At 40.8% G+C, this 15,272-nt stretch overlaps 4 protein-coding genes across 4 annotated transcripts; all 4 read left to right on the plus strand.

Annotated features, from left to right (window-relative positions):
* The first annotated feature begins 118 nt into the window (after positions 1-118).
* Positions 119-2,842, plus strand: LOC113171582 (protein THEM6-like). Its single transcript, XM_026374041.2, has 3 exons — positions 119-213; positions 945-1,452; positions 1,545-2,842. Exons 2-3 carry the CDS (start codon positions 949-951, stop codon positions 1,650-1,652), a joined length of 612 nt encoding a protein of 203 aa, XP_026229826.1. The 5' UTR covers positions 119-213; positions 945-948; the 3' UTR covers positions 1,653-2,842.
* A 151-nt stretch (positions 2,843-2,993) lies between these two features.
* On the plus strand, positions 2,994-6,083 carry LOC113171583 (protein THEM6-like). The gene is made up of 3 exons (XM_026374042.1): positions 2,994-3,085; positions 4,265-4,769; positions 4,947-6,083. The coding sequence occupies exons 2-3, from the start codon at positions 4,269-4,271 to the stop codon at positions 5,052-5,054; spliced, it is 609 nt and encodes a 202-aa protein (XP_026229827.1). The 5' UTR covers positions 2,994-3,085; positions 4,265-4,268; the 3' UTR covers positions 5,055-6,083.
* Positions 6,084-6,523: 440 nt separating this feature from the next.
* On the plus strand, positions 6,524-10,105 carry ftr67 (finTRIM family, member 67). The gene is made up of 7 exons (XM_026373996.2): positions 6,524-7,229; positions 7,789-7,884; positions 7,976-8,209; positions 8,309-8,468; positions 8,575-8,676; positions 9,168-9,266; positions 9,571-10,105. Exons 1-7 carry the CDS (start codon positions 6,630-6,632, stop codon positions 9,636-9,638), a joined length of 1,359 nt encoding a protein of 452 aa, XP_026229781.1. The 5' UTR covers positions 6,524-6,629; the 3' UTR covers positions 9,639-10,105.
* Positions 10,106-10,148: 43 nt separating this feature from the next.
* Positions 10,149-15,252, plus strand: LOC113171542 (E3 ubiquitin/ISG15 ligase TRIM25-like). Its single transcript, XM_026373975.1, has 7 exons — positions 10,149-10,977; positions 11,869-11,955; positions 12,040-12,273; positions 12,873-13,032; positions 13,132-13,182; positions 13,258-13,320; positions 14,700-15,252. The coding sequence occupies exons 1-7, from the start codon at positions 10,381-10,383 to the stop codon at positions 15,224-15,226; spliced, it is 1,719 nt and encodes a 572-aa protein (XP_026229760.1). The 5' UTR covers positions 10,149-10,380; the 3' UTR covers positions 15,227-15,252.
* The last annotated feature ends 20 nt before the right edge of the window (positions 15,253-15,272 follow it).

Below are 15,272 nucleotides of genomic sequence, written 5' to 3' on the forward strand. Positions count from 1 at the left end.
ACATGTTTCCGCAGTTTTGATAATATTAGACTATGTTTGTAGGCTTGTACTTCGACAACACTTGCACCATTGTGCTTTTATTTTGAAGGCCGTAGCCGGATGGTTTTAAATGTCTTTCGTCGGGCTTTGAGCTTCACTCAGGTTGAACAGGGAGCATGTCCCGAGTTGTTGACTCGGCCGGTTTGATTTGATACAGGAGAAATCAGACAGCAGGTGAGCGTTACTGGATTTACACCGAGCAATTAAAATATTTGTACTTCTCTCACTATGTTTCCGTTCAACTTTGATTTCAAACTGTAAACTGTAGATGTGTCAACAGGTAGTTTTACTTGAGACCTGTCAGGGTTAAGTCTGCAGCTGTCATCACTTCCCACTGGTGGTATTCTGACATTGTGTTAACTTATTACCACTGACGGGACTAAATGCAGTAACTCTGTATGACACAACTGGTGTCAACAACAATTACAAAATGTATGAAGAAATGTTAGTGTTGTGATCTTTTTGTTGACTCCAAACTAATCCTGTTCACTGCACACATGGCGTTTTGATGAGAGGTTTAGGCACCACCTGCCTGTCCTGTAAAACCTGTTTACACCATCTTCTTCACAACTGAAAAGAACAGAAATGCTTGTTTCACAGAGAAACCTTCACCTCAGAGGAATGAATAAAGCTAAAACATGCAGCATTGCAAGTTTTATTTTATATAGAGTATGACCTCTAAAATTATTCATTAATATTAATTTTACGTCTTCTCTTATAAAAAATGTATATATTCTATTTCTTTCTTTCTAAGCTACTTCACCTCACCAGCTTCCACACATATGCTAAATCTTGCATCCCTTCTACACACTATACCAACGCCTCTGCTTACATGTGTTCTTTCTTTATTATTATTATTGTTATTATTATTATTATTATTATTATTATTATTATTATTTCCTCAGAGAGATGTGGTGGGTGCTGTGGGTGCTCGCTGCCTTGCTGGCTCTCTTTTGCAGTCTGGATGTGTGGTACTTCCTCCGGGTAGCGTTTGTGATCCTCCGGGCCTGGTTCAAGCCTCCAGTCAGGGACATCACAGCAGAGCAGATAGTAACAGGGCGGGTCACTCCCCATGACATCGACATGTGCCACATGAACAATGCTCGTTACCTCCGGGAGTGTGACTTTGCCCGCTTCTCTCTCTACATCCGTAATGGTGTGTTTAAAGCTCTGAGGGCCCTCAGAGCTTCAATGGTTGTTGGGGCAACCACCATCCGTTATCGCAGGGCTCTGTGTATAGGTGAGGGCTACGAGCTGCGGAGTCGGATTGTGACCTGGGATGACAAAGCCTTTTATCTGGAGCAGAGATTTGTGTCAACAAAAGACGGGCTGGTTTGTGCCGTCATGTACTGCAAGCAGAGTGTCATACGTAGCAGCCCAGACAAGATCATGCAGCACCTGTGCAAGCGAAAGGTAATGGAGGGATAATCATGCATAGATGCAGATTGTACATCAGTCATTAAAACTGTTTAATAATTGTTAAGCTTATCCTTTACCCATTGCAGGTGGAGTGCCCTGAGTTCCCAGAGGATCTTAAGCATTGGGTCGATTTCATCTCTGCCAGCAGCCAGGCCCTGAGAGCTGAGAGTGGGCTAGAAGACAAGAATAAATGAGGCATCATATGGACACGTATTAGGACTGGCTTTTTCTGAGCTCAAGAGATTCAATATTGTCATCTGTTTACAGCTGCTGGACTAAAATACACTTGTGCCTTCAAACAACCTTTACTTACCTAAAATCTACTTACAGCAAACAAATTAGCAGAGCACATTGCAGACAGGGTTGAATAATATTTTTTAATTACACAGTAATAAGAAAGTGAGAAAATGCTTTGTTCTTCTACTATGGTGGCAATAAAATTAACAATTTTGATGTCGTATTTATCCACTCTTCTGCCTGCACAGCTGTGTAGAAAACCTTACACACTTAAAATAGAGAGTATTATAGGAATTGGCCTTTGATTTACTTATTTTTATTCCTGAGAGCAGTACACCTTCATTGAAGATAGTTTGACACTTTTGCTGCATTATACAAATAGTACAGATTTTCTTTTACTAGTTGTTTAAATGAAGAGGGCAGCAGTGGGTCAAAAGATAGAGCAGTCTTCCACCAATCATAGAGTGAGTCAAAGACATTGAACAAAAGTTGCCGATAGTGGGAAATGGAGCATCACCATCATGAATTTATTTATCATAACACTGTTATATTAGGCTACCTTCATTTGAGCTAGGTGTAACTAATAAACCAGCAACTCTGTATATTATGAAGAGCACATTGTTAGAAACACTATGCACTTACCAGGACACAAATCTGATCACGTATTTGTGGATAATGTGCTGACAGATGCAATAACTCCAATTGTAATTGTATAAGGAAGTATTTAAATGTATTAGTTAGGTAGACATTGTAGAAATACTCAATTTCAAGTAGTTCTTTATTGACATTAAGTAAAACTAAGTGAACTGGTAAAATGTACTGTACTTTATAGTGTTTAAAGTGAAAATAACACGGGAAAAAAGGAGACTTTTATGGATACTATATGCTCATATACTGTTATGAGATTATGATTATTGATGATTTCATCTAAAATAACACATTATACTTAATTATTATATCTATGAATATATCTGTTAATTATTGTCTATATTCAATAATTCATTGTTTAGTTATAAAATACTAAGAAACGCTGTAATAAGTGACTGATTTGTTGGCTCATTGTTTCAGTTCTACTTGTGAACACTGTTTAACAAATCATATTTTTATAAGCACTTGCAATAATAAAATCCTGTAACCTGTCAAAGTATATTTGCCTCTGGTTTATCTTTATCTTAGGAAAAAACTAAAATATTAATTAAATAATATTCTTCACTGTTAACCTGTGAGGTAAAAAGAATGACGTCAATCATTGAAAACGTACCAATGTAACCAAGGCGACAAGGCAACCAATGGAATTACGTGTCGTCACATACCCGGAAGTCGTGGTCATTAATTCTGCCGGTTTCTTGTTGCATCGTATCCCATGTTAGCGTTCTGTTCAGGACGGACGGTAAGATTTACAGTATTAAAAATATACTTCTGCTGTCTTTATGGCTTTTTTTAGAATTACGACATTTGCAACTTAACGCTCAGGAGTGTATGTGTCTGTTTTGTCAAGGCCAGCTAGCAGCTAAGCTAACAGATTTGGCTGTGACAGCAGGTTGATTTCAATGGAGCAGCGTTAGCTTCCTGGTCCTCTCAAGGTTGAAATGGGTGATTATAGGAATCTCCATCATCTGTTTTCATTGACATAATATAATTCTAGCGAGTGGAAAAATGTCTCCTCGTGTTTTTCTGCACATTTAAATTGGCATGAGTAAAGAAAAGACTATATTCACCTAGTTCAACATTGAGAGCTTCCATCAATTTAAACTGAATTAACGCGAGAGAGTTTTTAAAGGCAAGACAAAGTTTACTCGCACAGCATCACTGATCAATATGTCAGTATAAAGTGTTATAAGACATAAACAGTGTTAATGCTACGAATAATGACTGGAGAGGCCTACCATACACAGGCCTGGGAGTCCAAAGGCCAGAGAGACATGAAATGATTAGAAAAAGTTACAAAGCAATTACAACGATACACAAACTGGCAGCAGGGGCACTGAATTAAGAAATTAAATAAGAAATTAAATAATAGGAAATGACTTCGAATAATTCTGCTTGTTAATAATGTTCCTAAAATACAACCAGACACAGAATGACTGATGATGAGATATGTGGCTTCACTGTTTGTAGTTGTTTTTGTCTCTTTCCGTGTAGAAAAGGTGCGGCTCATTTTACATATCCGATAGATATGTAAAAGCTCATTGTTTTAGAATCCATCATAAGACAAGTTGTGAAAGCAACACATGGTAATTTAAAGAGAAAATGTAAAAACAAATGCAAATAAATAGGACCTGAAATTAGTAAAATAAAATAAGCTGAAATACAAAAAGATAAATGAAATAGAAGAATAAAAATTAAAGTGCAGTGGAATATATTATATAATACAGTATAATTTAATATATTGTTTTATTTTTTTAATGTCAGTTTAACTCTGCTGCTGTGATATGTGAATTTCCCTTTCGTGGGATCAATAAGATGTTATCATGTAGATGTTAAGGAAATTGCTGTACATGAGGAAATTTGTAAATGTAATTAATGTGTTAAATAGTAAGTAACTGTAATTTGTGTACTGTTGTTCCAGAGAGATGATGCTGCTGGTGTTGGGAGTCCTCCTCCTGCTCTTCTGCAGTCTGGATGTGTGGTACTTCCTACGGGGGGCACAGGTGTTTGTCCAGGCATGGTTCCAACCCAGAATATGGGACATTCTAGCTGAACAAAGTGTTGATGGCATGGTGCTTCCCCATGATTTGGACTACATGGGCCACATGAACAACTCCCGATACCTGAGGGAGTGTGACTTTGCCCGTTTTCACCACTACATGCGAAACGGGCTGTTCTTGGCCTCACGCAAACTAGGGGCCAAAATGGTGGTAGGGGCCTCCACCATTCGCTACCGGCGCTCTTTAGCCTTCCGTGAGGCCTTTGAGATTCGGACCAAAATAGTAGGATGGGATGAGAAGGCATTTTACTTGGAGCAGCGTTTTGTGTCCAAGAAAGATGGCTTTGTATCTGCAGTTATGCTCTGCAGGCAGAATGTGGTGCACAGCAGCCCAGAGAGGATCATTGAATTTGTCTGCAAAAGGAAGGTGAGGAACAGCAGGATGTAGAATGAGTTATTGGTACAATTGTCATAGATCTCTTTAATTTATGAGAAATAAGACATAAAATCATATCATCAATGACACACAATTGTTGCAATAAAATAGATAATTGTTTGAGGAATCAGCACTTTGCTAACTTTGTTTTTTTGTTTGTGTGCACAGATTGAGTGTCCGGAGTTTCCTGAAGACCTCAAACACTGGATGAGCTTCATTTCTGCAAGCAGTCAAGCCCTGAGAGCGGAGAGTGGACTGGAGCAGAAGAACAAGTGAAACCACACCATGACACCATGTATCATGAGCGTAGATCATATCGTTTGCATTGAACACAAATAAACATCCATGTACATCCATACACAGATGCACATAAACAGTTACACCTCCTTAGGGAGTTTTAGTTGACTTACAATATTCCATTTTTCGTTTGTGGATCATTCCTACCTGCTGTATTTTTGTACGATGTGAACTGAAATACTGAACATACAAACACTGAAAACAAAAACTTGAACTGTAAGGTATACCATGTTTTAAAATGCACTTAGGCGCTGGGATCATAATAGAAGAAAGCAAACATGCAGCTCATTTGGCTTTTCATTCATTCTCATTTAGCAAAACCCTCTAACTTTAGATAAGCATGTAGAGCAAATGTTATTCCTCCACTGACATGAATGCATGTTTTGAAACAACCAGAATATTTTTGTGCCTGTTTTTTCTTGATTAGCTGTAGTTTAGAGTTGCAATTTCAAAGAATTATATCTTTATGGAAAAAAGTACAGTAAGTGTTATGAAATACTGTACATCATGAATATGTAATAGTAGTTTTAATCTCCCTATTAGCACTTTGCACAAGATAAAGTGAGTAAACAAAATGTTAAAATCGTTTTTGAGGGATTGTTTTATCAGTGCAATATTATTGCGATATGAACGTTCTGATACATGCATTTAAAAGGTAGGTTGTCTTGATTGGAATTGCATGTTGTTTGAGGTGAAAGTGCTCAAATCCAAATTTGACGGGCGTAATAGGGAAAAGCTGACACTGGCTACAAAGCAGCTGGTAACGCACAATAAGCACTGAATGTTTGGATGAAGTTTGTATGTTATTGAGGCAGCATTTGAAATCTTGATCCTTTGCTTTAAGGCATTCAAATTTTAGTCTGTGACCAAAGTAATGTATTATTCCGTTTGAAAAGAAAGATGTATGTTAACCTTGTTATTTATGTTGTTAATGCACTGACTACAAAATCCTTTTAATTACTTTAACATTGGTTGTCCTTTTTATTTTCCACATATGATTTATTGGAATGTTTTACTGTATTGTACCAACTATTATTTATTGTTTAACTATTTAATGGCATTTTAAATTAAAAATGCATTGGGAATTGTGCTTGAATGTTGTCTTGTTGTTATTCAGCAAAAACATGAGGTAATTATGTGTTGTAGCTTGTTGTTCTGTATTGAAAATAGACCTGCAACAATTAGTACATTGATCTGTTAGTATTGTGTATACTCTAATTGAGCCTGTCCAGTTTAGGTTACTTTAAACTCCTAATGCACTTATTTTGTAGTATTAGTACTTACAGTATAGTAACACTAAATATAAACAAACACAAAGACGAACTAAGACATAAAATAAAAATGTATATAACTTATTTCCACATTTCTTGATTAAATACCAGATTACCTTTAAGTGCTTTTATTTTATAAATTCGGCCATTTAAAAAATTAAAAGACCCTACTTCCGTTTAGCAGTAACGCCCCCCCACGTCACTTCCTGTAAACAAAGCAGCAGCTGTCTGTCAGGTTCCTGTGATTTCGCTCGGTTTCTGTCTCCTCCACAGTGTTTGGACGATGGCTCAGGCTGGAGTAGTGCTGGACAAGGACCAGTTCAACTGCTCGATATGTCTGGACGTGCTGAGGGACCCCGTGACCATCCCCTGCGGCCACAGCTACTGCTCCGACTGCATCGAGAACTACTGGGACCAGGACGACTACCTGGGGGTGTTCGTGTGCCCGCAGTGCAGGCAGACCTTCAACCCGAGGCCGGTGCTCGCCAGAAACACCATGTTGACCGACGTGGTGGAGAGATTCAAAAAGACTGGACTCCACGATAGCGTGACGCCTCAGGTTGGTCCCAGCTTCGCCGAGGCCGACGACGTGGAGTGCGACGTCTGCACCGGGAGGAAAAACAAATCCGTCAAGTCCTGTCTGGTGTGTCTGGCCTCGTACTGCGACCTCCACGTCCAGCCTCACTACGAGTCCGTCGCCTTCAGGAAGCACAAGCTGGTGTCGGCCTCCAAAAACCTCCAGGAGACGATTTGTCCCCGACACGACAAGCTGCTGGAGGTTTACTGCCGCACCGACAGGCTGTGCATCTGCTACCTGTGTCTGGCAGATGAGCACAAAGGGCACGACACGGTGCTGGCTGAGGCGGAAATCCAACAGAGGCAGGTAAATAAGAAGATCCCAATGAATCCAGGTGATGAGGAGAAGGTGTTTAAAATAGAAATGGACACTGTGAAACTGTCTAACAGAGCAGGACATGTACTCAAGTGCTGTGTAAGTTTAGGAAGATTAGTGCTGCTTTAGTACTTTTACTTTGTTTGCATTTGAACACTAGCAACTTTTTTTCTTCTTGTATTTGTCAAGGATGCAATGAAACAATAATGGAAAATTCACATCCTTAATTGTACAATATGGCAGATGTAGAGTGAGTCTGTACATACAGTTGATGTCTTCTCTAAGCAGACATGTGATTAATCACGGTATCAGTGCTCTTACTTTGCTCTTTGCTCTCAGTCACTTGATAAATGTGTCAGACAAACAAGAGTTTTAATGAATACAGATCTTAAAAGTCCAGTGATTCCTGGTGTAATATGGTTTGGATGTTGATGATGTGTCTGTCTCCTGTTAACAGTCTTAAGACTTTATTCGATATCTGCTAAATATATCACTTTCCATTAAGTAAAAGCGACTTTATTTTGAGATGTTCTCAACATTTTCTCCTCAGCGGCAGCTCGGTGACATGAAGCAGAGCTCTCAGCTGAGAATGCAGCAAAGAGAAAAAGAGGCCCAGGAGCTGAGACAAGCCATCTTCTCTCTCACTGTAAGTGCTAAAGTTTCTCTAGCGACTTCTTATTTCTAAGAACCTGTCGCTGTGCTTTCTCAACTCCTCCCTGCCTTGTGTCTCCCTCTAGCGCTCCGCTCGGGCGGCAGCTGAAGAGAGCGATGCCGTCTTCACCGAGCTGATCCGCTCGATCGAGCTGAAGCGTTTCGAGGTGAGGGAGCTGATCAAGGCCCAGGAGAAGACGGCCGTCAGTCAGGCCGAACAGCTGCTGGACAAGATCCAGAAGGAGATCACCGAGCTGAAGAAGAACGAGGCTGAACTGGACAGACTCTCTCACACAGAGCATCACGTCCATTTCCTTCAGGTAATACCACTCGGATTTATCCGAACGCCCTCTGATCTCTCCAACTTAAATCTACCTGTCAAACGTTGTTCATCTTGCTCTCTGTGTTTATGACTCCAGAGTTCTCAGTCTGTCGCTGTTTCACCTGTGCTGTCAGCGTTGCCCTCAGTCACCGTTGATCCTAATCTCACCTTTGGCCCAGTTATGACAGCTGTGTCCGATTTTAAAGGACTATTGCAGGAGGTCTGCCAGGGAGGATTTGTCAGCATCTATGAGAGAGGTAGACGAAAGAGTTCAAAATCGGATTTTAATCTGAGTCAAATTTCAATATATATGTTTTAGTTTTGTTTTTATTTGTTTTGTTTTTTTTTGTTTCTCTGTTTTAGTCAGAGATGTGGTAATTGTAGGTCCTCCAGTTCCCACAGTCCAGCTTAGCACCACACACACTGCTGACGCTGGCTCAGCTGCACAAATGGAAGCACCGACAGGTGAGTCTGCAAACCTGTTCATGTTCACCGTGTGCGTTTCCCTTAAATTATTCAAATAGTTACTGTTCTCCATGAATCGACACATAGCCGCAGTTCTACATGAAAGTAAGCAAGTCATTAAGTAATGTGATAAGTAAAGTATATTCACATAAAAGTGTATTAATATACATCAGCAGTTGCTTTGCAGAGTTTCAGCCTGTGGCAGAAAGACGATGTTATATAGAGAAGACAGAGAAATGTTTCATACAATTTACTGTACACACATATACTCCAGAAATAAGAAACCAGAAAGCAAGTTGAACGTTGGTCACTGTGAAGTTTAACTGCCGTAGTTTTTGTGCTTTGCTTCCCAACCTCATTACTATGAGGCCAACATCATGCTCGGTGTGTTTATTAGAACTTGCTGAATGTGCATTGGAAGCAGGACAGTGCTGCACATTTGGACAGCTGAGTCTCTACAGTAACCAAGTCTGTTCTCCTTGTACCTGCAGTGATGCCTCCACGCGGCCTAGACCAGAGTCCTGTGAGCCCCCTCAACCCATTCCTCACTCCTGGACCTGTTGTGCCCACGTTTGCCTTCTCACCCTTTGGTAAATAGATGTAATATGAAATAACCCATGGGAATCAGCATTTACCAGTGAATAGTCTATTTGACATATTACACAACATATCATCTGCAGTGCTGGGAGAAGTAACAGCAGTACTGTACCACCCTTCACCAGTCACAGTCCTACAAGTACAAATGTATTAGCAGTAACTAGACTTCACTGTTACTCTCCAATGTGGGTCACGAACAGAGATGTGGTTTGTGAGCTCTCGTCTGACACGTCCTCCTAAGGTGCTTCTGTTGCATCACTGCGCTGGGGACTCATAATTTCTCCTCTGTTTGCTCAGGCGCCAAACTCTCCACGGGAGCCAGACAGCGGCACCTTCAGCGCCGCGCGCACCCCAGGCGGAAATAGACGACGTCGTGGTCATCAGGATCAACATTTCACATGCAGCCTCACGCCCTGAATGTTAATGTACATGAGCGCTCTCCTCTGCTCCTTCTTCTCTCACCAAGCTGCGCCGACACTGACAAATCGTGCACTTGTTAATTAACCTTGTTGTATTCATTTGCTTGTTTGGCCTCCACCTGTGAGCTACACCTGCATCCTGTCATGATGCAGTGCAGTGAGGGAAAAGACGAGGGAAGCATTTGTTGTAGCCACCTGACGACCACTCTGACAGGACTGAACCACGCCTTATTTCAGTATTTCCACAGGAATCTACCTTGAAACTGAGAATCGTTTTAGTTTTTATGAAGCTATGCTTTTATAAACTTCATTTTTTAAAACCAAAACCGTTAACAGTCACTTTGCTTTACAGAGATGTGTAATAACGTGTTGTGATTTGTGACATGCTGACATTAAAAGCAAACACACTCAGACCGAGGTGCCTGGTGTTTATTAACTAATAAAGAACAGAAGTGGGAGAACAGGTTGGGTGTACACACCAAAACACTGCTGGGCGTTTTGCATAAAAGATCAGTGTTATGACCTGACCTTTGAATAAATGGTTCACTAGAAGCTTCCGTGCGCTGGTGTGCAGTCTGTGATTGGAGGCTTCTGGGTGCAGCAGCAGTTACCTGACCCGCTGTCATCGCCTCACCTGTGAGCCACGCCCACCTTTGTGCCTCCACTCTGTGTCAGGACCGAGTAGGAAATGGCTGCAGCAACTATTTCTGTGGAGCAGGACCAGTTTTGTTGTTCGGTGTGTCTGGAGGTGCTGAGAGACCCGGTGACTATTCCCTGTGGACACAGTTACTGTTTGGACTGCATTGAAGACTACTGGACCAGGCCCAAGCAGAAAGGCCAGTACAGCTGTCCTCAGTGCAGGCAGGTGTTTAATCCCAGGCCGCTGCTGAGCAGGAACACGGTCCTGGGTGAAGTGGTGGAAAAGTTCCAGCGGAGCGGGTTTCAACACTCGGACAAACCCGAAGACGCCAAATGCAGCGTTTGCTCGGGGAGAAAGAGCAAAGCTGCGAAATCCTGCCTGACGTGCACCGAGTCCTACTGCGCGTCTCACTGGAGAGTCCACGAAGAGCGCTTTCACGGAAAAGCTCACAAAGTGGCCCCGGTCCCGGCCCCGGCCCCGGTCCCGGCCCCGGGGGAGCAGAGAGAGAAGCTGTGTCCGCAGCACGACAAGCTCCTGAGGCTGTACTGTCGCAGCGAGCAGCAGTGCGTGTGCTCCGTGTGCGTCAAGGAGAGACACAAGGGCCATGACGCGGTGCCAGTGCTGGAGGAGAGAACGGCGCAGCAGGTGCAGCAGCAACGTTTAACATCATGGATGGATTATTACGATGCTTGTGTCTTTTAAACTCACCTCAGGCTCTTAAACAACAATTATTATCACTTCATAAAAAGCCTCTGGCCCAGTGGAGCTGATTGGTAACCGAGCCATGTGAGACCTTCATGAAAATGTGTCCAGAGCACAAATCCACCACAATTTAATGTTTTTCTTATTTATTTAAAGTGATTTATTAAGTGTTGGTGTGAGTTTATCTTGGGCCTGTTCAGAGTTCACTCTAGGATTGATGGTAAAGAAGAAAATAAGTCCCACATTTATACATTTATAACTCTGAACATGAAAACGTGATAGTTCAAGGTGATTTGTCATGTTTGAGATAAAAACACTGTGCACTCAATATAACACATTTGGAAATTTAGCTTTAAGTACTTAGAAACTCCAGAAAGACTGGAACAGATTTTATTTGGTCACATTTTACAGACTAGTTCAACAAGGTGAACTCATGACCAGTAAATAATACAATGAGTGGTTAAATTGGCTTTTTAGTTACACTATTATTTGACTCCATCATCAGTTATTTGTAGCATTATTTTTCCATATTTTCCACATGGATTCATATGTTTATTCAAGGTGGACACCAGACGTCCAGATGTGGAGGTGCTGCTGCATGTCTTTCTCAGCATGATGTAATGGTTCAACGTTTGACATATTGAATACAGGAAGTATTAAATGTTCCCTGATCTTATCTCATGTATGCTCAGATGTTAATGTGTAAAAAGTTGACAGAGCAAAAAGAGTTGCAGGTCAATCCAACCCTTTGATTGCCATGTGAAAAGTTTCCACCTCAGAAGTCAGTCATGGAAAAAGTATGGAGTGTGATATTGATCTTTTGTATTCTGTCAGAAAAAACTCCAAGAAACCTCTCTGAAGTCTGTGCAGAAACTGAAGGATGCAGAGAAGGAGCTGAGATACGTTGTTAAATACATCAAGGTGAGTGTGCCTCTTATCTGTTTTTATGTGAGATAAATATGTTGGGTGCAGAGAGCGATGAGACTAAACCGTTATCGCCCGCAGCACTCCACGGAGGCAGCAGTGGAGGAGAGCGAGAGGATTTTCTCCAAGCTGATCCGCTCCATAGAGAAGCAAAGTTGTGAGGTGAAGGAGGTGATCAGAGTCCAGGAGAGAGCAGCTGTCAGTCAGGCTGAGGAGCTGCTGGAGAAGATCCAGAGGGAGATAGTCGAGCTCAGGAGGACGGACGCTGAGCTGGAGAAGCTGTGTCGCACCGAGGACCACGGCTACTTCCTGCAGGTCTGGAACCACAGTTGATTTAGACCCAATCCTGTTTTAATGGTGTTTAAAATTGTTCAACTATAGAATTACAACAACCGTTCTTTTGACCTTTTTACTCTCCAAGGATGTTTGGATCACTTTTAGTGTTTTTTTTTTTTTTTCTTAAACAATAACAGTAGGTAATAACAGTAGGTTAATAAGAATAATTAAAATTTAACTTTTAGGAGCTTACTGAATATTACTTTAAATATATTTTTACTTCTAGACGGTAACTTCATGACTGTGGTTTTGTCCCCGTGTTTGGGCTCATTTATCATATTCCTACCAACCTACTGTTGCTCTGGTTCTGTTTTCACATGCTCATTTATTTCACTTGTTGCTTTGTGAAGCTCTTTTTTTTTTCCTAAAGTGCTCTACAACTAATTCAGATTAGTTTACTGCAGGTTTTACAGATTTTGGAATTAAACAAAATCCCACTTTAAACCAACACTCACAGCACTTCTTAACAGATTATGTGCAGAGCAACATGTTCAGTTTTATGATCCACAGCACAATGCATCTCTGGCTAAAAACTGCTTTATTGCCTTGTCATTTGTTTCATTCTCATATCATTGCAGAAGTGCAAGTCTCTTCACTTCCCCACCAAGACTGTGGAGATACCTAGCATTGATGCACTTCCATATTTAATGTACAAAACCATGAGAGGAGCCCTGGTGGATCTGAAAGAAAGTCTGGATGAAACGCTTGAAAAAGAATTCAATAGAATCTCCAACAAGGGTAGGTGTCTCACAGAGGACTGCAGTACAGATGAGTATTTTGCTTTCAGATATTAAGAGGTAAAACGGACACTAAAGCGTTTTTCCACTTCATTTCCAGCGCTTTCCTTGAAGGAAACCAGCAACCAAAGTACCTCTGAAAAGACTAAAGGTATGAGATCTCTGTGCGCCATGTTTAACAGTATTTGAGCTCAGTTTGATGTTGACCAGCTTTGATATCCAACAGCAAAAGAAGCCGGCGGCCTTCCGTACGACTCCGAACCAAAGACCAGAGCTGATTTTCTACAATGTGAGTTTAGTTACTTCAGAAACTATCTAGCAAGGCCAAAGGTTTAAAAAGTACCATATCTGATATATATCGCTCTCTCTAAATCCACACTCTAGATCTCTCATTCTAGATCTTTCTAAATCTATTTCTAGATCTCTCTTTATCCGTTTCCCTCTTTCTCTCTTATTTCTCACTCTTTCTAGATCTCTCTAGATCTTTCTAGATCCACACTCCAGATCTTTCTCATTTTAGATCTTTCTAAATCTATTTCTACAAATCTTTATCTCACTCTTTCTAGAGCCATCTCTCTAGATCTTTCTCATTCTAGATCTTTCTAATCTCTCTATTTCTAGATCTCTTTCTTTATCTCTCTTTCTAGATCTCTCTCTGTTGTTCTCTTGAGCTCTCTCTAGATCTCTCTAAATCGCTTTCTCATTCTAGATCTTTCTTTTCTCTCTTTCTTTCTAGATCTGTCATTCTCTTGATCTTTCATTTCTCTTTATCTGCTTCTCTCTTTATCACTCTCTCTCTCTCTATAGCTCTCTCATTCTAGATCTTTCTAAATCTATTTCTAGATCTTTCTTTATCTCTCGCTTTCTAGATCTCTTTATCTGTCTTTCTCTCTAGATCTTTCTTTCTAGATCCATCTCTCTAAATCACTTTCCCTCTCATTCTAGATCTTTCTTTTCTCCTTTCTAGATCTGTCATTCTCTCTTGATCTATCTAAATCTTTTTCTCTCATTCTAGATCTTTCTTTCTAGATCTGTCATTCTCTTGATCTTTTCTCTTTATCTCTCTATCACTCTCTCTACAGCTCTTTCTCATTCTAAATCTTTCTAAATCTCCATTTTGAGATCTTTCTTTATCTCACTCTTTCTAGATCTCTCTTTCTAGAGCCCTCTCATTCTAGATCTTTCTAAATCTATTTCTAGATCTTTCTTTATCTCTCACTTTCTAGATCTCTTTATCTGTCTTTCTATCTATAGAGAAAAAGAGAGCGATAGAGATCGAGAGAGATCTAGAAAGAAAGATCAAGAGAATGACAGATCTAGAAAGAAAGATCTAGAGAGAAAGACAGATAAAGAAAGATCTAGAATGAGAAAGAGATCTAGAGTGTGGATCTAGAAAGAGAGATCTAGAAAGAGTGAGATAAAGAAAGATCTCAATATAGAGATTTAGAAAGATTTAGAATGAGAAAGAGCTGTAGAGAGAAGATCTTTCTTTCTAGATCCATCTCTCTAAATCTTTTTCTCTCTCATTCTAGATCTCTTTCTTTCTAGATCTGTCATTCTCTTGATCTTTCTTTCTAGATCTCTCTCGATCTCTTTTTCTCTCTATAGATCATTTCTCTCTCTAAGTGAGAGAAACCAGTTGTTAATCTGTGCCCATCCTTTATCCAGATTACAACAATCTAACCCTGGACCTGAACACAGCTAACCCTTATTTATGCTTCTCTGATGGTCGGAGAGTGGTGACAACGCGTTCTGATCCGCAGCCCTACCCGGACCACCCAGATCGCTTCACGAGCTGGGCCCAGGTGTTGTGCAAAGCTGGAATGGCTGGGCGCTGCTACTGGGAGGTAGAATGGACTGGAAACGGAGGAGTTTCCATTGGTGTCTGCTACAAAAACATGAGCAGGAGTGGAGGTGGGAGTGACTGCAAGCTGGGACACAACCCCAAATCCTGGAGTCTGGACTGCTCTTCCTCAGTCTGCTCATTTCAGCACAATAAGGAGAGTGTGAAAATCGATGCTTCTTGCTGCAGCAAGATAGGAGTATATCTAGACTACAGGGGTGGGACTCTGTCTTTCTACAACATTTCTGACACAATAATTTTGCTTTATAAAGTCAAGACCACATTCAGCCAGCCTGTGTATGCAGGGTTTTGGGTGGGACTGGGCTCTTCTTTAAAGCTGTGCTCTCTTTAAATTGTATTCTGAGAGCACTCAAACAGTTTTAGTAACATTATAATGT

Source organism: Anabas testudineus, chromosome 17, assembly GCF_900324465.2.
Source record: "Anabas testudineus chromosome 17, fAnaTes1.2, whole genome shotgun sequence".
NCBI lineage: Eukaryota > Metazoa > Chordata > Actinopteri > Anabantiformes > Anabantidae > Anabas > Anabas testudineus.

Excerpts from the sequence above, each read along its gene's own strand:
- LOC113171542 (XM_026373975.1), top strand. The coding sequence starts at position 10,381 with ATGGCTGCAGCAACTATTTCTGTGGAGCAGGACCAGTTTTGTTGTTCG. Across the intron at positions 10,978-11,868 it reads AGGAGAGAACGGCGCAGCAG|AAAAAACTCCAAGAAACCTC; the intron begins GTGCAGCAGCAA and ends GTATTCTGTCAG. Across the intron at positions 13,033-13,131 it reads CAATAGAATCTCCAACAAGG|CGCTTTCCTTGAAGGAAACC; the intron begins GTAGGTGTCTCA and ends CTTCATTTCCAG.
- LOC113171583 (XM_026374042.1), top strand. The coding sequence starts at position 4,269 with ATGATGCTGCTGGTGTTGGGAGTCCTCCTCCTGCTCTTCTGCAGTCTG. Across the intron at positions 4,770-4,946 it reads AATTTGTCTGCAAAAGGAAG|ATTGAGTGTCCGGAGTTTCC; the intron begins GTGAGGAACAGC and ends TTGTGTGCACAG.
- ftr67 (XM_026373996.2), top strand. The coding sequence starts at position 6,630 with ATGGCTCAGGCTGGAGTAGTGCTGGACAAGGACCAGTTCAACTGCTCG. Across the intron at positions 8,210-8,308 it reads ATCACGTCCATTTCCTTCAG|AGTTCTCAGTCTGTCGCTGT; the intron begins GTAATACCACTC and ends TTATGACTCCAG. Across the intron at positions 8,677-9,167 it reads ACAAATGGAAGCACCGACAG|TGATGCCTCCACGCGGCCTA; the intron begins GTGAGTCTGCAA and ends TTGTACCTGCAG.
- LOC113171582 (XM_026374041.2), top strand. The coding sequence starts at position 949 with ATGTGGTGGGTGCTGTGGGTGCTCGCTGCCTTGCTGGCTCTCTTTTGC. Across the intron at positions 1,453-1,544 it reads AGCACCTGTGCAAGCGAAAG|GTGGAGTGCCCTGAGTTCCC; the intron begins GTAATGGAGGGA and ends TACCCATTGCAG.